At 39.0% G+C, this 24,790-nt stretch overlaps 1 protein-coding gene across 2 annotated transcripts in view; it reads right to left on the bottom strand.

The window, feature by feature from the left end:
- The window catches only part of AFAP1 (actin filament associated protein 1), a 118,046-nt gene that overhangs the window by 35,348 nt on the left and 57,908 nt on the right, over window positions 1-24,790 (bottom strand). For both annotated transcript variants that reach the window (XM_068403408.1, XM_068403410.1), the window contains exons 3-6: window positions 22,707-22,804; window positions 10,304-10,412; window positions 5,941-6,152; window positions 2,747-2,926 (exon numbers count right to left, since the gene is read on the bottom strand). In XM_068403408.1, coding sequence (XP_068259509.1) covers window positions 2,747-2,926; window positions 5,941-6,152; window positions 10,304-10,412; window positions 22,707-22,804 — 599 coding nt within the window. The remainder of the gene's footprint in view (window positions 1-2,746; window positions 2,927-5,940; window positions 6,153-10,303; window positions 10,413-22,706; window positions 22,805-24,790) is intronic.

The following is a 24,790-nucleotide window of genomic DNA, read 5'->3' as shown; positions in this document are numbered from 1 at the left end:
CTCGAGCCTGAATTTATACCGGTTACACTCCTTGCTCTGAAAGCCTGACAGGCTCTTCGGTGACATCAGCTATCTTTTTTTCATCAAGCATTTCTTAGCTGGTAAACCTGAAACTCCCTTTGTGGTTTTCAGTCTAGACTTCAATTTGTACTAAGTTTATCAGCTGGGTTTTTTGGTGTCATCTTTACAAAAAAGGTTTAAAATATTCTGCACTTTATTTCACACTTGTCTTCCAATAGGTATTTTAAAATTATTTGCTTAAGTAAACGTATTTTATACCGATTACATCTGACTTTAAAAAAAATCATCTGGTTTAGCTTTTATGGAAAAAATCTGGCCTCCAAAGCCATTTTGAGCTTTTCAGGCTCAAGAGTAAAGCTTTAACTTGACACTTACACACAAGTTCATGAGAACCCATTGTTCCTGCATGATAACCTGGCTCCACTGGCATATATTGGTACAGTATCTTTGACAGAGAAGGTATGTTATGATTAAAAAATGTGGTTCCAGAGACCTTTCCATTGTCAGTCTCTGAATCTGCCCATTTTATTAACTACAGAAATCACACATAGGTGACAGAGCTGGGGGCGACTCTGTCCCTCTGAGTGACAGGCAGGGAAAGCTCAAACTGCTTTTCCCAAGACAAAGCAGTGGTCTCTTTCTCAGTGTAGAAACTTCCTACACAAAGCCACACATGATTTTCAGATGCTCATTTCAAGTAAGGCTTCAATGACAAAAAATAATTATGTTCATAATTAAAAAACCCTTAAATTTTGATACATTTTTAAAAATACAGAAACATGCTTTTTATCTCAAAAAGTTATACTTCCTCTTGAAAACTGTTGCAAGTTGCAATAGCTCCTCTTGGAGCTGTTGCAAGAGCTGCACAGACCATTTTTGGTTAGCTGTTGAATAGGCAATTTGTACTGTACAGAACAGAGAGTGCTGCATCAGTGCTGAGGACTTGGAAGTTGAGCATACAGTAGCATTGCCATGTACTTGAAAGAGTTTTATTAATAGGGAGCTTTGCAGCATGAAGGAACTAAATAAAGTGCTATCAGACTGTCTCCAAATGCTTTGCAGATAACATACTGTCCGGCCATTCACCCTCAGCACACACAACTTTGTTAACATGCATTCCTTTTTTTTTTTTTTTTTTTTTTTAAATTAAAGCAGCAGGATTGCATCTGGGATATGGAAAAATCTAGCACCGCTCTGTCTGCCTGTGTGGGGAATGCTCTATGTACAATTTAAAAAAAAAAGAAAAAAACCCCAATTTTTATGAAAGTCTGATAAATGCCAATGAAGTCAGCACTACTAAACCCAAGTTTAGAACAACACAGGAAATAATGGTGCAGCTACTATGATCTAATTACAGCAGAATTCCCTTGGAAAAGAATATGACTTATGAATTTCTTCTCATTCCAATCAGTGTTTTTGAAACTCCAGGTGAGTTAGTAGGACACTTGGATGGTGCTAGATTTTAAAACTTAGAACAAGATACTGATGTTAGAAGCAACCTAACAAATACATGATTGTGATTATTTTCTATTATAAAGACAATGCATTTTCTAAGCTAAGCTATAAACTTGCAGTCAAAACCAAACACACACACACAAACCGCAAACCCCCAAAAGGTATATTCAAATATTGCAAAATAGGAAATTACAGATTAATTTTCCATTTAATCAATTAGCCCACAGCATAACTCATGCCTCTTAAGCTGCATTTTATTTCTCCCTCTTCTGCAGAAAACTATTTGCCATCAGAAAATTCCTATGTGTTTAATTCGATTGTATTTGGAAAAATACAAATTATTCTGAGAAAAATAAGTACCATATAAGGTTAGACCAGAGTACAGCATGGAGAATGCCTGATCAGTCTTACACATTCAGACTTTTACATGCATTTAAAAGGCTGGATTTCAAGGTCTTAAAACAAGCTACTGAAATGGCAGTGATAGTTTCCCACACTACTTCACTGACCTCCACATTTGAGACTGGCAAAGTCCAACATAAATACTAGAAATCTGGTTAGGATCTAAAACTGCAGCCCTTGCATTGGGATTTTCCACATTTGCAGCCACTGAACAGAAAGGAGTAGAAGATGACAAAATCCCATTTCTCAGAAGCCTGCATTCCCAGAACAAGCCGTAACAGATGATGTCCTGCTAATCCAGGATTAGCAAACTTGAATTGACTTCAGGAAACTGAAGGATTTTTCTCCATCCAGAACAGTTCAAACAGGTATCTCCTCAGACATCTTCTTTAAAAAGGTGACTGTGGTGTTGGTATGCCCAATTTTTGCAGGGTAGCCTATGGCAGTTACCCATATATAACACTCCAAAAAGCAACCTAGGTGCCAGCCCCCTCCACTTTAGGGAATTTGAACCTTCAGCTCACTACCAGCATGCCCTAACCACCAAAGCTTTCTGGAAAATGAGCTGGAGATGAAAACGGAAGGGAATTTGCCGTCTCTCCTCTCAGTGCCAGATTATTGTGCAATTAGCAGTGAAAACCATAGGCAGCAGCAGCAGCTGTGTAACACTGAGCTGCTGGTTGACCAAGAAGTTGCTTCGAGGCCTGAACATTAAGTCTGTATTTCTGCAGTCCCAAATTAGATGAGATTTAAGTGGTCTGGATTTGCCTGAATGTTACTGTCCATATCTCAGTGTTTAACAGCAACTGAGCAGGCAACGGAAGCACTTTGTGGGTGGAAAAGCTCCTGGTCAGAAGTCCGCCCTTACCTTTAGCCACTGTTCCGCCTGCTCTTTGCTCTGTACCGCCAGAACCAGGGCATCTGCTCCTTGGTGTGAGATTTTCAGCTCATGCTTTTTCTTTTTGCTGTCTTTGGGAATGTACGTGATACTGCAGTCATTCAAGAGCAGCTCCATCTGGGGCTGCTGGTCCTTGGAACTTTTGTAGCACTAAATAAATGTAAGGAAAGTTCAAAAGTTAGATATCACCTTTCTGAACCTCAAGGGAAAGCTGGTATTATATAGAAATGCTATTTTTTAATTTTTAATATTCTCCGTGTACCCCTTTACCACATGCCACAGAGTTCAGCCAATGCCAACTTTGCGTTTCTCCTCCTCAACCTCTCTGTAAAGCAAAATTACTTCCAGACTGACATTAATAGACAATTTTAATTGCAGGACAGGTACAATATATGGAGAGCATTAAGCTTCTCTGCGTTATCTTTATGACTTAACCTTGACCTTGATCAGGTAGGAAGAGGCAGAGTAAACTTATACAGTTAAAGAAAGACTTTAAAGCCTGGATACTTACCCTGCCCTGCAGCAACAACCTGGTATATCAAGGCAAATCTATGCCTGTACCTACATGCTGCAGCTACGAGGGTGCTGGCACGTGCCCTACTCAGCTGTTCTTTTTCTTGAGATAAGTAAAAAAATTGTCACACTGTGAAAAGGGGGCAAAGTCGCAGGGCGGTAACTTTTTTAGCTAGTTTAGTTTAATCAGTCACTGCACAAAACTGCAAAAATTTCCATGTTCATTTACCCTGAAGCTCCTGGATAAAACTGTATGACTTACCCAATGTTTTTTCCCTCAGTAGTAAGTGCTGTCAATGAACAGCCATTTCATGCTGGAGCACTGATGACCTGCTCTGTGTTTAAACTGTTGATCTAAAGATTAAGGGTTTCACGTTACATCACTTGTCCTATAGACCTAGTCCCTGTTCCAGTCTTCTAACACATCAGTATAGTTCAGGTTCATTAAGCTGTCATAGAGTATCAGACTACGGAACAACGTTTAATTCCGTATATGAATGTCCAGTTATTTTATATACATATGTAAATTGGGCTTTTACTCGTACAAATAAGCACAAAGGCTAAAAAGGTATCTGATAATAAAGAAGACTAATTAGTACATGCATAATAGAATAGTTGAGTATAAATGTGAACAGAGAAAAGCACATGAACTTTTGCATGTCTGCGGCAGTATTCATGTCATGATGCAACTGTCAGGAAGACAGTAGCTGTTAAATGTATGTTATAAACACTACAACTTAGGCTGAGCAAATACAGCCACTCTAAATCAGCCTCTGGAAATCACTCATTGTCCTCCTTCCCTCTCCAAAGCACATTAACTCAAAGTTTCTCTAGCTTGGTCACAGATTTTAAGTTTGTAATGTTAAAAAACCAGTAAGTTTTCAAGCTATGAAATCTTGAAAACACACAACATTAGTCACTTTAAGAAACAATAAACAGCATATAATTCCCTTTATATTAATTTAATTATTTTATTTATAAGTATACATTACTAAAACTGAGGTATTTATATACTAAAGGAGTTTAAGTGAAAAACGATTCCCTACTAAAAGTTATTTCTAATGTCTAATTCTAATTAAAATAATTTGGTTTTATGATGACAGCTGCATTCATAGCACAAGCAATTACTAATCCCTCAGAACATAGATTTGTTTTACTTGCATATCTCATAAGTTAAATGTCTAAGTCCTCCTTCAAACAATAAACCAATCTTGTGTAACTTGGTCGTTAGACTCCTATTGTGATTTTTATTTTCTTAATCCCCATTACAGAATTACTGAAAGACAATCCCTATAAGGAAAAAAAAAGCTTTTCAGACCACACATATGGCTAAAGGAAATGGAAATAGAAAAAATAACATATTTCTAATATTTCTATACAGAACAACAAACATAATTGTAGAAGAATATTGTGTGACTTCAGAGAAAATCTGTTTTTTCCCCTTTTTCTTTTCTTCAAGCTCTTATCAGATGGCCCTGAAATTTGGTATGATCCTGGTATATGGTGATAAAAATGTGGACTAAGCATAATGGCATTATAACAATATAATACAAACCGAATCGAAATCAACACTCTTTTTGACACTCAGATAGAGGAGGATAGAAAAATTAAATCCTCAGTAACCATCGAAAACTGGCAAATGAAGTCCAACTATATTTTCAGAAACCGCTTACCCAGATACATCTATTTCATACCCTGTTATTTCCTATACTGCCACAAGCATAAATATACTTGGAAAGTGAACACATCTAAGCTATATGTTGTAAGAGTGTAGAATAATAAGGTTCTACAGAAAATGTTCTATCACCTGTTAATCAGCTGTTAACATCTGGGATATTGCAGTAATTATTAGTTACATAGTTAGTTACAACTGTTGGAAGCACCAGGCAGGAATACAGGGAGTGCCTAAGACCCCAACTTATTACTGTAAGCATCAGTTCACTTATAACGACACAGAAATGAGTGATTCCCTCAATTAGGCTCTCTTTGCAGGAAACAAAGAGACATCTATGAGCAGAAAATTTACTAACTTACGGAATCTTTTACTGGTGCCTCCAATCAGAAAGAAACATAAAAGATATGCTTAAGGAACAAATACATCCACTTGTTCCTTCCCTTTCTATAATGCAGCTGTGCATCATGTAAATACTGCATCTGTAATTACTACAGAACAGATGGCAAAGGTTTAGTTTAAAGTGTATACATTACCACGGCATATGCTGCCAAGTGAATTCTCAGTCTAACAAGGGACTTTTCTCTCCAGCGGTCTAATCCAACAGTTCATACACAAAGCTCCCTATGAGATTTTTGGTCCGCAGGGAATGAAAGATTGGATTTACAGTTTCAGCAGTTTTCTTTCCAAATGAAATATGTTAGAAGCTAACAGGCCAGACTTTCTTTCCAATATCAGGGAACTGCCTGGGTTTAAGTTTAAGTGCAATAAAAATCAAAGTTCTAAGTGGCTAAATGATACACTTATAATTTCAGTGCTTCTCTGCTTCTTGGGTAAATCATGACCGAACTCTTTCGTAAGGTTACTGTAGACTTGGCCACTGTTTGCAGAATATATTCCAAAAACCAGATTCCTGTAAAAATAAATACATCATCTAAAAGGTACAAAGAAAACATAGCTAGATAAAAATAAAAATTACCAGTAGTTTGTTTTCTTTGATAACACACAGTAGTTTGGTCCATTGCCCAAATCGTTTCTTTCTAAGGAGGAAGGCACAGATTTTGGCATCCTTCACCAGATCCATAGAGGCCTCCTCAGAAGGCCACTGATGTCTCATTTTCTTCCCCTTTCCATCCTCCTCCTCTTCATCATAGGATTCGTAAGAGCTGCTCATAGCATCTGAGTCATAATCTTGAAGAAAAAACGTAAAGTGTCAAGTTAAAACATTTAGCAATGAAGTGCAGTGAAATAACTGAAAACCTCAACAGGGTTCATTTTAAGTTAAGGCTTTTGAAAGTCAGCCGTGAACAAATTACTGTTTTAGGGCTTAGTAATATCAATACATTAAGTTAATTGAATAAGAGATGCTGTTCTGTTATGAAATGTTATAGAAGACCCATACTGATACCTTGGGAATTTTAATTGAAAGAATGAGCTGGGAATAAATAGTTAGAATATTAGGTAGATTTTTATTATCTTCAAAATATTACTTAGCAGATACCTTCGTCTTTTGTAATTCTTTTAGAGAGAAACATCTTCATCTTGCCTTACTGCATAACGCAAAATGTGGGCTCAGAAATGTCAATATTAGTACAGCATATTAAGAAACAAACGCTGAATATAACAAAGGCCACAAGAGTAAATTATGGGGCACTATCTGCCTATCATAACATTTCATACAATTCTCAAATACAGCACCTGCACTGGTACAATTAATGTCGAATAGACAATGCTGTTCCTTAAACTATGGATTCTGCTGGAGTTAAAGGTACTCTGCAAAAAAGGTCTTGTTAAGTTAGCCTAAACCGTTAAATTCTCCTCTAAGTTTGGCGATGTAATGGCAAGATTCCTTTTTAATTAAACAACCTCTGTTCAGGCCTTTCTTTTTCAACAATGCAATCAGCTCTAGCAGTCCCCTCAACTACAAAACTAATTTGCTGTTATCACAGAACCCTCTCTTCCACCATCCATACTTATTTATTTGTTTATGTGGGCATATAAATAGAGCTCCTCAGATAATAAAATGTGAAGGCATGCCTGTTATCTACTGGCACATGCTCCCATGGAGAAGACCTGATTGGGATATCTTCAATAGCTGAAATTTTATCCAAACATTTCAAGTAGACTTTGATATATTTTTAGGCCAGAAGGTGGAAAAAAAAATCTCTCATTTGCTTTAGCTAAGTATTTAGGACACACTTGGGATGTAGGAAGGAGACCTGGGACAACTGGGAAAAGGACGAGAGTGGATTGCTGGAAAGCTCATTCTAAATCAGTTCCTCCCTATGTGCAGAGTCAGAATGGGATATACCCAAGACCTCACATCTCTGAATCAAGACTAGATATTCCGATCCTATTTGTGTTTTCACAAAAGCGTACAAAATAGTTTATCTTCATAACAAAGTGAAATGAAAATAAAATTTCAAGCTCTTGAAACTTTTTAATTTAATTTAATTGCCATCTTCTGGTCAATTCTGCTACAGAGCATTTGGTTTGGGGCAGCTCCATATGGGCAAGTGGTAAAAGCCTCAGATGATTAACTAAATTAATTGTAGGAAGTGCTGACTGAGACTTCAAAGTAGAGATTGAAATCCTGCATGTTAAATATCCTACAGGTACTTCCTCTGTGGCTCACAAGCAGTCCAAGCACAGATCTCACGTTAGTAATAAGGTGTATGATCAGCAGAGGGACTCTGCAGGCACAGAAGTTGCAGGTTCATCCAGATCTCTGTTTATAGGAGGATGAAAGCCAACAGAAGCTTCTGAAGCTGACATTTCTGGACTCCCACCCTCACACAGTCTAACTGGATCTCTGGGGACCTGTTGTCATATCCTGCCCATTAACTACTCCCCATATTTCTCTTCTCCTTGGGCTGCGGGACTCTGGGCCAGAAGAGTTTGCTGTGTGACTCACACCCAGAAGGATGGCCACCCTGGAGTACTCGTACCATCCCGGCTGAAACCTTTGCTGCTCTTTGCCACATCCCGCTTCTATCCTTTGTTTCTCCAAACTACTGTATCATGACCAAAACAAGGCCTTCAGGCCTTGGAGTGGGGAAGGGGGTGAGAAAAAGGACAGAAACAAAATGTGTAGAAAAAGTGAAAACTGTCTCTCCAAAATAAAGTTATTTTATTTTCTACTAAAGTCTCAGAGACTGAGATTCACTGATACAACATGTTCAAATGCTGCTGATCTACATTTTTTTGCATCTTCATTTTCTGATTATTCTAGCTTCTTTTGACATCGAATTTTTACCTTATCTTCATCAAAATTTTCCACTGTTAGGGGTGAAAATCACAGTGGAGCTTCACATTATTTGTAACAGTGTATTCCAAAGATTAGTCTGTAATAATTTAGGCATATTGTACAGACCAGTAGCTTTTAATAAAGAGAAAGGGAGTTATCAGACAAGGCATATACAGTCCTGTTTTCATCTACATGCAAGTGTTCATTTACAAACAGATTATAGGGATGTGGGGAAGTTATGGATATTTCATTTTCATGATCCATATTCTGCAATTTTCTTCTGCAGCTGTTTGCCTTTATAAGTAGGACATATAGTATGTAAGCCTCCCTGCTATAAATGACATTGCAAAAATATTCCATAGGAATATTTACTTAAGATTATGAGATCTATCCCAACAGTTGTTTAACAGTTTATTCTTGTGCTTCTTATGCTTTAGCACTTTGCTATGGTCTTCTCCACCTCAAACAGTCTGACCAGCCAAGGTTACATCTTTGGTTAATACACTGCTTTGGTGGCTTATTTTAATTATCACACACACCGGATTTAGTGGAAGTTTTGCTTGAGTGGAGATATATTACCATTGGCATATTGAATTTAAAAGCAATTTTATTAGCAATGAAGAGCAGAATATTCTTAACAGAAATATGATAAGGAGTTCACGACGTAAGAAAATACAGGAAAATCACAGCAAGTGAGATGATAAGTTACACTAACAGGGATTTAAATGTCTGGATACAGATACTTAAATTACAGAATTATTAATGAACTTTTAAGGCTGATATCCTAAATATTTTTATGGATTTGGATGGTTAAGTACAACAAGAAATCGGTTTCATATTTTATCTTTTTTTTTTTTTCCCCTAGTCGATCTTTTAGTAGTGCTATTAATATTTGTTCTATTACTATTTTTCTGCTTGAGTATGGCTCTTGTTTAATGACAAAACACAAATCAGCAGTTCACCAGATTACAGGGTGTAGCAGGACCACCCTGCAGCATTTCAAGGGAGGAAATGAAGAGAGGAGTGAGAGGAGTTTGTGCAGTGTACAAGTGAATAATTAATATTCCAAGGTGACGCCTATGCATGTGTTTTAAGAACAGATATATCATTTTATTCATTTGTTCTGGTTCAAATAATAAAAAATGGCTATAAAATGGGGGAAGATATGCCTTTAATCTTTGGGCCATAGAAAATAACGATTAGTGATAAATCAGCCATACACAAGTTACCCCAGCCAAAAAAATGCAGCAAAAAGGAAAATCTCTGCAATTTTTTGGTACATAACGTCCTGTTGACTGACCCTGTGTAAATGCTCACAGCAGTCATTTTATCGGTTCATCAGCATGATCTCAGAGTAGCTCCACTTCAGTGCACAGGTCTTTGGATAAGTATTTGGATGTGAGAAAGAACATTTGTGTGTCGCAGAAGGACATTCTGGTGGTCAGTTAGGAGGCAGCCCTCTGTCTTTTGCACTAACTGAGCAGTCACAAAAATACTGTCATGTGCATCAAACACGGCTTGTGGGAGCCAGTATGAGTGATTTACCCCTGTCCACAATGTGTCATCATAAATGCTGCAAAGCACATCTTTTCAATAACTCCTTTTTTCATTTGTTTACTTCAGCAAGTAATTCAGTGCAAGGGAGGCACAGCAGTAGATCTGCAGATCAACACCGGTTTCTGAGACCTCTACAGTATCGCCAGTTTAGAGGGGTTTACTTTGGACGACACTTAACTCTGGACTCTTGGTCCAATGCCCCACTCCATGTTCGTGGTTCAAAGCTGTCTAAAAGACCAGTGGCTGATTTGGACCCTCTGCCTCCATAGCAGCTGAAACATGTTTATGTGCTCCTAACTTGAGCTCCAGGTTTAGTTTCCTCTAAAAGCAGCCTGGTTTGTGCACACCAAAACAGTTCTGCAAACCAAACCAATGCATGGCCAGTGAGGATAACCGGAACTGGCCCCAAATGGTCAAAGCCACGCTTACAACATGTCACCACAGCACTAACAGAGATGTAGGTGTTGAATACTACAAAAGCTGAAGGACACTGGAATTACCAATTGCTCAGAAACTGGTCTGGATATATATTACTCACTGGAAGTTATGTACTCGGGAGCCTTTCCAGGACTAAGTGGCACTGCCTCTTCGTAATAGCCTTCGGGAAGGGAAGACGTTGGTAATGGTGGAGGCCCATTATCTGGTGGCTAAAAAAAAATAAAAAAAGAAAGAAAAAGAAAAAGTGAACATCTATCACATGATAAGGAAGCAGAACCTTCTTGCGTGTACTCCAACTGAGTCCTTTGGGGATATAAATACAGTATGATCTTACTTGCCATTGTTAAGGATGGTAAAAACATAATAAAACTACATTAAGGAAGGCCCTTCTACAACAACGTTAAGTGCTGAAAATGTTGAAAGGATATAGCTCTCTAGCTAAGAACTAGAAACTTAAAGGATCTATGTAGGAAAGAGGTTTCTGTGCATAGACCATTTTACAGTGTTAAGGCTTATTTATTAGTATTTTACATCTAAAATAATTCATATTACAGCAATGAACAACAGTTTGGTTGGACAGTTTAGAAAATCTAAATAGCCTGGCTGGCAGAGATAAAGGACAGATAATTTAGATGATATTTTCATGATGTATTTTGTTTTTCAATGGCAAATAAATTCTTAATATAGACATTAATTTTTAAAATGCTCTTTCTACATAGTGAAAACTGATCTACAACCAAGGAAAAGTTAGGAACATCAAGAAACTATTATATGACAAAATAAATATTTTGAATACCAGACCAAATTCTAAAATGCTTCTTTTCTGAATATAAACATGTTTTAAATTTAACACTGACTGACTGCTGGTATGTTGATATAGTAACAAAGTAAATTTAGTACTCTATGACTTCTTCCATATCACTTTACTCTTCTATTTCCTTAAAAAGTACCAAAACAACTGTATTTTATAGAACTCATTCATATTTGCCACAGGTTTTCAGTTCCATATTTTCATAGGAGAAAATACTGAAGTCTTTTTCCAACACCAGTGGTTTGTTGCATGATTACAAAAATATAACTTGTAAGCAGAGCCTCATTTCTGCAGTAACATTTTTTCAATACATCTTTCTCTTTTTTCTTGTAATGAAAGAGACGAACTGGTGTTTGTCTGCATTGGACTGATCCAGCCTAAACTCAGCGAACGAACAGAGATACCGAAGTAAGAAACTAGTCAGGGTGGGCTTTGCTCATGGTCAACTACAGACACTTCTGGAGTGCAATTCAACGGGATGAACTGTCTAGTAGAGGCATAGAGCCTTCTTACACTTAATATAGATGAAGCCACAGTGACTAGACTCCTCTTTTGGTAAAGACCTAAAGTTACTTGGGAGGAAGCTGAGCTTTAATAACACGTGGCATTAGCTGCAACGAAATTACTTCTGTGGGCACTTTCAGGGCTGGATTCATCTTTGCAGATTTCAGAGTGAGACATGTCCAAATCTCATTACCAATTACACACCTATGCCAGACACCTAATACTTAACAACAGCAGTAAGATGAGTGCCACCCTCAGTGTGCTCAGTAGTTAAATTCATATCGAGTAGGTTACTCCACCTTGCAGGTAAGTGCTTAGGTATTCCCCATGTGCAGGAAAGCAAGGAGCTAGCGAATAAACCTGCCCTTCAGCTCATCCAGCACTGACTTCCCTTTGTGCACTCAGTAAAATCAGAAACTTCCTCATGAACAATGAACTGATTTGCAACTGAACACAAGAAATGCTTGAGATTTACACTAATAATACTCCTATATCAAATGATATAGTCAACATCATAGCTTACACTCAATTACAGATAAGAGATGGCAATTACCGTTATCTACAATGTGAACCAAATGAGTTTTCCTCACAGACTAGTTTTGCTAGAGAAATTATCTGTCAAAGAAGCAAAATAATGAAAAAATATGACTTTTAGCACAGTTTTGCTATGATTCGGCTAAAAAAAATCCCAAATTGCAAACTGCACATAATCACGAAATAAATGAGTCTTTCCAGGTTAGCTGCTGCTGCACAACAGGCGTAAGAGACATGAAAAAATATTACATGTTCGTTAATACTGGAAAATTGACAGCATATTATGTATTTTGCCCTACACACCTGAACACATCAGCTCTGTGTGGCCTGAACTGCCTCCAAAGGGTTCGTGTTTTCTCCCTTCATGCAGGTGGGCAGAGCCATGCTCAAGTGAGTTGGGGTCAAGGGTTGTTCCTGGGGCAGTGTAGATTCATACCACCCCTTTCATAAGACAGATATATTAATATCTTGGTCTAGCCTTAAACTATTTTCCCCATCAGGTGTATATACGACATATGAAATTCCTATCATTATTAAACGTAATTCACCCAGGAAATACCCATCGGGAGAGTCATTCCAATTTTGACTTGACGCAGCACCAAGGTTTCAAAGCTATCTTTTATCCTGAAACAAATAAGAGGTTCCAATAAAGATTAGGGGGAAAAAAAAAATCCTTGTTTTTAGACAAAATGTTATTCAGAAGGAAAGAAAAAAGGAAATGAAACACAAATGGCGCTTGTCTGAATTCGACCTTGCTGGAGCACCCGTTACTTCATACAGCTGGGGCGGGCTGGGCTGTGCAGCCAACGTCAACACATATGGAATCCATTGCTGAATTAACCAGGCCCTCCTTTCTGAAATGCATTTTGCAGTGCTTGCCATAACAAAGTTGAAAACAATTATAAAAAAGATTGAAAAAAAACCCCCAAGTTTTAGGAGAAACAGAAACATCCAACATTAAATACTTTCTGATTAAAGCAAGGCTGCTTTAATATTGAAAGAATATCCAACTGATTAAATACAAAATAAAAATACCTCGCTCAAATCTTTACCATAAACAGCTACATCTTTTGGGAGCTATGGAATTCATAAGTGTTGAGCATCAAGAAATGTAAAAAGTATATCTGAGCATTCTGATATTACTTACTAATATTTACAGTGCTTTAATGTTTTTTCTATTGCTAGCTGTGTTGTTTAATTCTTTCAACTTGGCAATTTTTTAGTGGAAGAAGTTTGATGAAGTTATGAATTATGAACTGAAATAATTCTTGATTCAATAACTTCTCATTAGTTTACCTGAAAAATAAAAAGTCCATAAAACCCATAAAACTATTTTCATATTCTATAAAAGGATTAAATCTCAAAACCCCTAGAACATGTGTAGTTTGGGTGGTATCAGGAGGAAAGACCTGGCAACCTGCGAAGAATGCATTAGCACGCATTTCTACTTTTATTTTTTTTTATGACAGGCCATAGGGAAGAAAATTAGAGAACACTGGCTTTCAAGACAAATAACCTTGCTCAATCACAGGAATAAGAACTGAGTTAGAAAAAAAAATTACCAATATTCTTATCTCACTGGAGGAAAAGGGACAATTGAATGAGATATTGTTGCCTAGAATAACACCAGTAACACAGAAACAATACTGAAAAAGGTGTTTGTCAGGTGCTGGGTCTGAGACCAAATGAGAGATGCTTTATTTGAAACGAAGAAGTGGGTGGGGTGATAATTACACTACAGAGATGAGATCTCTGAAGACATTAAAGACTGGATTGTGCATGGGATGCCCAACTCCAGTTTACTGGAGGGATTGTTGAGAGAAAAAATGAATTTCTCCAAATAATAAGCAATATTTACCCAGACAGTAAAACTCATGATTCTGCTAGACACTATGAAATAGTCTTAGTGGAAATCTTAATTTTATGGTATACTATGGTCTTTCCCTCCACCTCCTCCGTGTTCCACAGACCACAAATGAACTCTTTCTTCTTTATCTTAGGATATAAAATACTTTATTTCCCCATTCTGTCCAAGGCTACCTACCAAGCTAGGTAGGAACTTTTTTTATAGGGATAGTCTAGCTGCTATCTGCTGACGGTATGAAAGTATATAGTGTGGAAAGCACCATGAAATAGAGAGGAAAATAAATGTCATCGTATAGGGACCTGAGGACATAAAATCACTTTACACCCGAATGAAGACTTACTCTATGCAAGAAACAGAAAGAAACACCTCCCTTTATGCAATGATTTAGGACGTGGAGATTTCCAGTGGAAAGCAGTGACTTTAACAGAGGCAAAGACTGTCAGTACACCCGCACTGCAGGCAAAGGCTGCCAGCAATTCAAGGGCCACGCTCGCACATGTGTTATTGGATCAACCACCAGTTCAGATCCAGCCGGACTGTGGAGCCAGCTGCTACGTAACCCCTCTACACTGAAAAGCAGCAACATGAGACTGGAAAAGTGGTCACACACTGATGCATAATAAAGCTATTCAGAAGCCAGCAGGCAAATGTGGGCTGTCAAGAAGAAACCTTGACACATGCACATGCCATTTGCTTTGGAGCAAGCTTAGACCTGACCTCTGTACAACCCCACAGCATCCTCAGCCTGGGAAGGGGAACACGTTTATGATCCCTTTCCCCACATGTAAAGAAACGGATGTCCAGAAAGCAAAATAAATCAACAAATGGAATACCAATACAACTGGCAAAATTACTGACAGCACATTTCAAGCATGCTTCTTCATACCACTGTAAAAGCTGGAAACTGGGCACCAGTACTTGCCACGCACTTGGTATGAAAGCCTTTAGATAAACTCAAAATTGCTAAGGCACTAAAAAGCAATCACCATTTACTGCCAGCTATTGAGGACTTGGATGGACCTTGGATTTATTCAGGACAAAAGCGCTGACTATATGGGATGTTAAGACCATATTGAGCTGTGCAGGAGTGAAATACTAGCCTAAGCGTAGACAAGTAGAAGCTGAGAAGAATTCTTCATTTGTTCTCAGCTCCATATTCTAGGGTTATTAATTTCTCAGCTTGTCAGCTGGACCCTACAAAACCAGGAGCCAAATAATGTGAAAGAAGTCTAACAACTTCTCTTTTCAGCTTCTGAGTACATCTGACAAAAGACAGTACACCAGCCAGCCAGACACCAAACTCCTCAGCTTTTTGGAACAGAGTAATCCTGTCAGTCCCAGCACAGGGTGGGTAACACAGCTGCATGACAGGCTGTTGGTACAGTCTCACCTCACCACTGCTGAGTGCACCCAAGCAGTCACAGCACGTGCCTCTGGGACACTGGTGCTACCAGGAAAAAAACAAAAGGAATTGCCTGAGAAATCAACTGCCAGAGTCAGACATGATGGGAGGCCCTGCAACCCCCAGCGATCCTACAAAGAGCTGAAATGGTAACCCACCAGCTCCTACCGCAGTGCTGAACGGATGAGGGCAAGGAGGAAACGCTAGCAGAAGTGACTACCAGGTGGAGGATGAGCATAAGCACAAGGGAAGCTTTTGTTTAGGGTTTAAGACCAAGAACAAAAGAAGGTACAGGCTCTGCACGCTCTCCTCCTGGGAGTGGAGGCACATCTGACACAGCCTAAGTGTGTGTCTGCTGACTCAGGGGTGAATGCCTAATTAAAGATATCTCTGGAAAAGTGCTTGGTATGTAGAGTATAGTGACTACAAACAGATTGCAGCCTCAGAAAGCACAGCCTGATGATGCAAAAGGGATCTGAACGGACTTGCTCACATTTAAAGAATGAATCAGGGTGTACTATGGCTGCACAGTTTGATCTGAAGATTGTCTGGAGAACATTTAGACAGGAACCTCACCAGAAACTGAGTTTCCATTTCACAAAATATGGCACATCTGAGTTCTGCTTAGATAACCTGATAACCCCTTTACCTAAGCAACAGGAAGGTGAAGATGGCAATGAAGAGGATCAAATGCAAACAGTAAGAAACCAAGACTGAGCAGAGAACCCAGTTGGTTCTTGCATCTCTCTGATGGCAGCATCAGCCTGCAGCAGACCACAGGCATAAGCTTAAGTCTTAGTTCTTGCCATTGTATTTAATTAACATTTGAGATATTAAATAAAACTGAAAAGACTGGGGCACAGAATGCACCACTGAAAGGATAGATAGCTGGAAGGAGTTACACCCAAACTCAGTGGAAGACAGGAGTGGAAATAAACTCCAGACTCCATGGAAGTAACAGAAGCTCTATGAAATAATTCAAAAGTGAAAAAGAATGAGCCAGAAACAAAACCATGATATTTCTATATCATTCAGGTTTTATAATAAAAGATTATAACACAGCCAGTTGGAAGCATCACTCAGAGAAAACAATAGAGTTGACCCATTTCAAGCAAAGGGTCTGGGTGTAACAAGAAGAGAAATGGGCTTTAATTAATGCTGGGGAACACTTTCATGTGTATTACATGAGAAAGATGAATCTGAATTTTAAGCAGCATGGGGCCCTCAGTCAGAGGTGGTTATTGTAACTATGTTCAAAGAAGTGTCTGTATTCCCCAGGAAAGACAAAATCGCCTGCCTATTCCAGGAGTTAATAAGCTCATCCAGGTACCTGACCTAACAGTGCCGACAAGACAAGGCAATATGGTGAGAAAGGTGTGGGCAACACCATTTCCATCAGAACAATATTCTCTAAGGGCTGAGCACTGCATCAAATGAAAACAAGAGAAGACTTTGGTACTTACTGGCCCAACTCCTTTCCCATGTCTTTGTGCACAGCACATTAATGAGCATATTTAGGAAAGCAAATAGGCTGGTCCCTAACTATCAGCACAGGGAGGGTGTTTTATGGACAGGTATAGCATAGAAACAAGAAAGCAAAACCTGAGGCCACAAGTGTGAGCATGTTACGAAAAATGATGGGACAATATCCTATAAAATCTGTGGCGTTAGTAATTTAATAGCTTTCTTCTATGGAGGTCATAGATCAGCAGCAGCATCTAATAAAGACAGAAAAGAGGGCATACAGCTTCACAATGAAGCAGTTCAGTCCTACACTAAACCCGGCCTGAGCTCATCCAGTTTAAACGTGAATTCAGTTAAAGGTAGTTGGGAACAGCTCATTCTGGCAGATTAGATTAGACATGAAGAAAACTTTGAAATATGGTGCATTATAAAGGTATATTGTTATGAAGGTATATTGTAAGTGAACTGAGAAGGAAATTACTTTAACTAAAACTTTTGTGTGATACCACTTGTAAATGTGAAGTAAATCACCAACAATAAGGTACCAACCCCACCCAGAGGATATGGGAATGGCAACTACAGTGTCCTGCAAGACATGATCAACAAAAGAGGCTGCAAACATTCTTTTGTCCTTAATCCTTATGAAATCATGTATAATGACCGAAAGTATTTCACAACTGAATTGTGTCCAGAAGACTCTGCTGTTCTGATCACTCGTGATCAAACTAGAACATGAACCAACAGCAGGTGCATAGGAGAAATAATGATATGGGAACTAGTTCAATAGAATCAAACTAGAACTCAAAATGCAACTGATAGAGCCTTTCTTATATGCAATGGGGTGAAATGAAACCAAAGCCTGGCAATGAACACTGGGATGGTGGAACAGCCTTTCAAATTGAAATAATGGGTTAAAAAATCCTAAGTGCTAGTAAACAGATTTTGGTAAGTTTGTGAAAGCGTTAATATTTTATAATTGCCTGCAGTAAGAGTGACTGGACTGAATAATCAAAAAGGCCCCTTTAGTTGTTCCTTCATTATGGAAGAACTTGTTGAGATTTGTTCAAACTGAAGCTATTAGCCAGCTCTGAATGAAACAACTGAATTTTTGCTGAATTTACTTTTGTGGCTTTTAAAAATTTTCTGCAAGGAGAAAACTCCAAGGCTAATACTATCTTAAGATTATCTTTTAAGAAGAACAGAGAGTAAAAACTGATTTTCAGTGTTAGAAGAAAAAGAAAGATGAAATAAAGATTCATAAGTACCCACCTGGTACATGAGCACCTTGCTTTTGCTATGGCACTAGCCTGACTGCACATTTTAGAAGAATCTTTGGTTTCAAACTTTTTTGGTTGTTGTTCAAAGAATGATTAATGTAATTGGTGATGTATCACCTTAAAAATCCTTTTGATTTCAGGATGATTTTTTTCTTCTCCAAGGACACTGTCTCCTTTCAGCACTTTCTAATAAATATCTGAGAGTATATCTGACAGGCAGCCAGATAAAGGGAGGCTGTCAAATTGCTTCACCACAATAGGAAACCCATTTATATGAAACACTCCTACAGAGTGAGTGTTTGCGTTGCAGGAAAGGGTTGGAGGAAGATGACCTATCCTTTTGATTTATATCTACAGGGGTTCTGGCATCTTGCTGGACACTTGTTGCGGTTAAATAATTATTAAATTGTCAATATTCCAAGAAAAATAAAACATATACTCAATTTTACTGTGAAAATCATGCAAAATAGCTTTTGTGTTTGATTTTGTTGGACTGCACAGTGTGCTGAAATCACCAACTGTCAGATGTAATATGACAACCAAATGCTTGGAGGCTAGAAGTGTTCTGTCACTGTCATGCTGTGGATAATTTATGCCAGTAATCCTCAGGCGCATCAGAGCAGCAGGACACATTGGATCTTATTCTATTGCCTCAGCGGAAAATGTACTTCAAGGCAACGTGGTGGTAGTGCAATGATGGGATCCCAGGTGTCAAACCACCGGCAGCACTGTGAGGTACACACAGAGCACCACCTCTGTTACTCCTCCACACCCATCATCTAGCACTGGTTCTTGCCTGTCAAGCGCAGGGAAATATAAAAGCAGCTGCTGATGTAGAGCTGGAGAAAACAGGCTAAAAGGCACAAGCCCTCACAGTAAGCAGGTTCAAGAGGGGCGAACCGATATGACTCTATTTCAAACACAGCGATGTCCTCCTCTGCTGCTGACCCAGGCAAAGCTTCCCTACCTGCTGGCACTGCATTCATGCTAGCAAGGACATACTAACGTGCCCAGGCAAGTGGCGTTTCAGTTCTGCAGGAGGACTCTGAGCTGTCCTTAAGCTCACATCCTTTATCTGCAGCTTTTACTTTGCCGGCCATCTGAAGGAGCTGTACGCACAGGCTAAAGCGAGCGAGTATTTGTGCTTTCTAAGCCTGACAGAAAGTCTGCTAGACCAGACATAGGCAAGGGAATGCATACAGAAAAAGAGAATTACTAAGAGATTGTGTGCTTAGTGATTTGCTTTATTCAAGTATATGCAAGGTCCAAATTTGTCCCTCAATTTTAAGACCTGGTCCAAAGCCCACTGAGTCCAGGAAAACTCTCTGGGCTTTAACGTGTTTTAATAACCGGAGACTTCGTTTAAACTATTAACAGCATGTCTCTAAATAAAATGAATTTTATACTCTTTGTTCATGGGCTGATGAATAACAAAACTGATACAAGATTTGGCCTGAGCAAATATGCAGGTCTATTTACAGATTTACAAAGGAAACCTTGCACAGCACCTGCCCACACATAATTCTGGCTCCTGGCACTACTTAAAGGAGTATTGAATTCCTTCCCACCCACACATCTTTACATAAGTAAAAGCTTAAACATCAATTCAGACTAAACATTTTTGAATGCAGAATCTCTTGAGTGCCATAAAAAGAAACAGTGCTGTAAATGAACTTTAATTTCCATCAGTCTCAATAACTGATGTGCTAAAAACATAGATTTTAAAACAGCGTATAGTTTATTTAAAGTTCTTGATTCCCACCTCCAGTAAATCCCTGTGTTCCAGCAAGACACTGTGTTTCCACTGGAGGCTGAGACCACCGTTAGATGTTATTCAGCAAGCAGAAAAAGTTTCTGTCCTGAATGGCTGGCAAAAAGAGGTGCCATACAACACGACTTCCAACTTGCCATGTGAAGAAGGACAATCTGGAGCAGAATTTCCTAGTCTCTGATGGGCCCAGGGGATTTCTTCCACCCAACTAGGAAAGCAGGGTCTATGAAAAGTGGCTAGGAATGGTAGCTCAGTATTTGCGTCACTGAGCAACGTAAGTATGTACAGACCGGCATCATCAGCTACAAATTTTTAGCAGTCCATTGATTAAGGGTAAGTTGAAAATCACCATGCAGGAGCATTAATGGAAGGGAAAATTAGATCTTAGCCACCATCACTGATGTCCAGCCTGGTGTAAAAAGAAAGATAATATGACAGTCTCTGATCGTATCTAATAATAATGAGGGGCTAACAAAGAGGCACCTAATAGAGAAAGGTTTCCAGAAAACAGCTAATGATCAATTCCATCAGTTCAATGTGACTTCAGGAAAATTTTTTAAACAGGCAAACTGGGGTTTGAGCTTGCCCGGGTGTTCAAAGGTCAAGAAGTTGACGGTTTTGTCCTTCCTTTCTGACTCCACCTGGTCTTTTGCAGGATGACAGCAGTCTGTCAACTTTTTCACAAATTATGATGTGCTACCGCCTTAAAATAGCACCACTTGTAACCTGCATTTGGATAATGCAAGACAACGAGAGGCCTGGGACAGTTCCTGGCAGACCTCAAAGTGGCACCGACACCAGAAAGGAAAGCTGGAACCACCCCTGCCTGACAGCAGCAACAGAACTGCAGAAAAACTGGCAAAAATCAGCTTCTGTCACTGTGGAAAAAACAGCTCAGCTCAGTGACTTCACTGAGATGAAAGAGTCCACAGCGTTACGGGCAGGTCAGAGGGGAGGGCCACATTCAAACTCCACTTTGCCAGGATCAACATGGCAAGGCCATGCTCCAGACCAGCCAGCTCAAACTGTGTCAGCTCCCACGGTAACTCCCACTGTATCTCAGAGAAATATTTTTGTTACTCCAAAATCCAAACTGAACTACTGCAAAAGACAGTGTTGACCTCCTGGACCTAATTTATACTTCACACCATTTCACTCACTGCAGCTGTACCAACTTTAACGGAATTCACACATTAGTATAGAAGAAAGGGAAAGTAGGTCAGCTGTGTTTAGAAAAACAACTTGAATCTTCAGAGCCAATTTATTAAACTGAACCTACATAAATATGAAAGAACAAGGATCTCAGTTGGCTCCAGTTCATGAAGCTAGCACCTGAAGTCTACATTTCAAAGGCATGTGCCTTTTGCATAATTTTCCTGCCTCTTATCAACCCCTTCCCTTGTAATTTATGCTATATGCATCTTGAGTTAAAGAAAAATAATCATTTTCAGGCACTGTTAACCATGAAATGGATTCTCCAGGTTTCACTGCATATTAATGAGATCACTTTTGCATCCATTAAAATCTTGCATAATTATTTTATAGCATCCTTTTTAGTTGAATTTTGCTACAGTATATATACCAACTCTGGATATGAATGTTTCTAGCATAAACATTCCCTTCCTGTAATGATTCCAGCATACTTCGTTACATTAGGTAGAATCAAAATTAAAAAAAAAAAACAATAATCTTGTTCAGGTGACAAACCAAAAGCTGGCAGCGCTTAGGGAGAAACTATGATTAAGGTATTCTACATAATACATGTTTGCTGGGGTTTTTTTTCACTTTGTTCTGCAGTACATAGATTTATTCAACATCAAATAAAGGTTATTACAAAAGGCTGGCCAAAAGTTTGATCTGATAAATTAGTTTTTATGTTCATAAGATGCTACTAGCCTATGTATCTCTTAGAACTGGGCATAAATGCGATAACAGAATAACACAGTGAATAAAGCAGAACATCAGTCATCCAGTTGTTCTGCCCCTGTAAGCTGCATCTGCATTTCCTGCTTCAGCCAATGAACACAGGTCTCCATGGATTGTTCTTACTACCACGCACAAAATTTTTCACAAATGAATAAAAAGATGGATAATTTATCAGTATTAGGGCTAAGACTGTGTTCACCTTTCAACAGGCTAAACCGTGATTTGCTTACGCTTCTCTAAAAAAAAAAAAAGTTGACAATGTCTTCTTCAAATCTATTGTAAAGTCAGTAACAGAGGAGAATTGAAGCTTGTTTATAGTTTGTTCTGTAACAAGACAGCTGTTCCCAACTGGAGGAATTGAATTACAGATCGCAAACAGTATCTTTGCTATAAACATCTCCGAGAACATACACTTCTACTTGTTCTGAAGGGAATTTCCTACCCAGAGACTGTGCACAGAAGGGCACTAAAGACTTTATTAAAAAAGGAAGTATTCTTCCTTCATTTTAAAACTCTGTACTTTCATTTTTCAGCTATGAAGAGGAAGTCTTCTCATAAGACTTGCTCCAGGAAAAGCTGATCCTTAAAATCATAAGAATCCAGCTGGGACCTGTGGGCTTGGCCAGGTCAACCTCCAACCAAGGCAGGTCAACCTTTGAAGTTAAGATTAAGTTGTTCAGGATTTTGTCCCTTGAATTTTAAAAATCGACAGAGATTGCAGTTCCACAGCCCTTGAAGGTGACCTGTTCCCGGGCTTATATCACCACAGGGAAATTTTTCCCTTCTCTTCTGGAAGTTGGACTCAATTCCCTCAACCAGAGCAGAGCTGAGAGGAATAATCATTTCCCTGGACCTGCAGGCTCCTTCCCCTTATAAACATTTCTGTTAGTGCTTATCACAAATATATTCTCTCTTATATATATTTATATATTTAAATTAACACTCACCAGCCACTGCTGAGGTATTTCTGGCAGAGGCATTTGAGGAGGCGCCGGCAAATTGTTGGCAACTTCTTGCTTCGGTACATGTTCTTTTATTTCAAAACCTGTGGAAGAGCAACAGACATCACTTAACACTTTGGTGGATGCAAATGGGACATTTTTTCCATACGTGGACACTACGTCTGACTGTCACACACTGAAATCTGGCATGCAGTGCTCCTCACAACCTACCTCCCAAGTGCGGTAACCAAGGCAGGACTGGAAGAATGCCGGGAATTCAGGAATTTAATCAAGCAGAACAAACACATACTTACTCTATATGATAATGACATATATGCTGTTTGGATCAACAAATACCAGACATAGAAAAAATTTACAGGAAATCATTCTGAACTGCCTATCCATCTGGAACTGAAAGACTTAAACAGCTAAAATTCAAACACGTTGCCAGGCATCTACCATGCAGATAAAACAATTTATGCGGGGAAGATCCCACACTTGTGAACATCGCAATGGACCCACACAGTGAATAAAACACAGTCAGCTTGTTGACCGTATGTGGCTGGCTGCCTTCTACCAGCAGAAATGAGCAACAGTTGTTTCCATGGCACATTTTGGATGGGCAAGGCCATCATGCAGAAACAAGTCCAAAACCACCTTTCACGCCAGAAGAGTGGGGAAGAGGGCAGAAGAAGAGACCCTGCCTCTTTCCCTCCCCTGCAGCAGTGGTGACAGCTATTCAGCCAAGCCCACAGCATCCATGTTCCCTGGGGTCCCTGCTGTCCCCACTGCCTCTGATCATGGAGCCGTGGTGTGAGTCTGCACAAGTCCCAGGAGATGCAGGATGCTACAACACCCCAACCTGGAGCACACTGCTGCTGGGGGGCACATTGCCCTCACCAGCTCAACACTGACAGAACTGCATACTGAGCATGTTTTCCCACCATTTCCTTCTTCCTCTCTTTTTTTAAAAAATAATTCCATCGTTTTCCAGGTGAATTTGAAAAGGGAAAAGGAGTTGAATGTAAAATCTGCTTTGAGGGTCCTTTGTATCACTACTGCATCTCCCCCTCAGGGAAAAAGAGGACTGACCTACTCGTTCCGAGTTTTTGGCACAATAATTTAAATCCCAGCTAAACTCATTTCATAGGAACATGGTATCGTTTATTTTTCTAAATATCAAAAGGGAAATTAGGGTACATCTCCTCAATGTTCTTGCAAAAATTCAGTCGATGGATTGTACCTTGCTTACCCCAAACTGAATTTAGCTCCTAGTGTTTAGTTTAGTTTTTAAAATACATATTTACATAGTCAAATGGATGTCTTTTGGTTAAGATCATGTAATTCTCAAAAATGTAATCAATGATGAAATGTTTCTTGTCATAATAACCCAGTCCCACTGGCTGTGAAGTCATGGATTGAAAAACAACACTGATAAAATAAACTGGCTCTAAGGGCCACAGATTCTTCTTTCTTCCTACAAATCAAGAGGGGGATTAGTCTTGGGAAACATTCCAGGTTTTTATTTTTCAGTATAACTTTCAGTTGTTCCTCTTTATGTAGGATGAATCCATATTATGACTGTTATCCATATCCAAGTTTCCCATGCTTTCCATAACAACCAAAAGTCAAACATTAAAGCCTTTTCACTGAAAAATAAAAAAAAGTATTCCAAGTGAATTCTGTCGACTCTGTAAAACTAGTTTTTCCCCAGTTTTAAACTACGTGTGTTTAAGCAAGAACCTGCTCTAACATTTATTTTCTTCTACCAATTTACACTGCAAAGTCAGCATTATAGGTTTACAGCATAAGGTCCCTTTAAGGAAAACAGCCAATGTTGACAGTCATATTAAATGACTAAATTCACCAACAGTTCTTACTCCAAAATAAACTGTTTGTGTCTTTGTTTTCTAGAAGAAAGGCTGAGTTTCAGAAAGAAATGCCAAGTGTTTTGTTCAGACCTACAACCCATTGGGCATGCCAAAGCTCAGGAAGAAAAATAAAGTTTATAGTTTTGCCAGGTATTCAGAGTAACCACTGGTTTGGATGCAGGGCAGGTTGAGACCAGGCAGCTACAACCTGAAGAAAAC

The sequence above is a fragment of the Nyctibius grandis genome, chromosome 6 (genome assembly GCF_013368605.1).
Source record: "Nyctibius grandis isolate bNycGra1 chromosome 6, bNycGra1.pri, whole genome shotgun sequence".
In the NCBI taxonomy this organism is placed as follows: Eukaryota; Metazoa; Chordata; class Aves; order Nyctibiiformes; family Nyctibiidae; genus Nyctibius; species Nyctibius grandis.
Note: the sequence above shows the minus strand (reverse complement) of the source record. Positions and strands in the feature narration are given on the sequence as shown.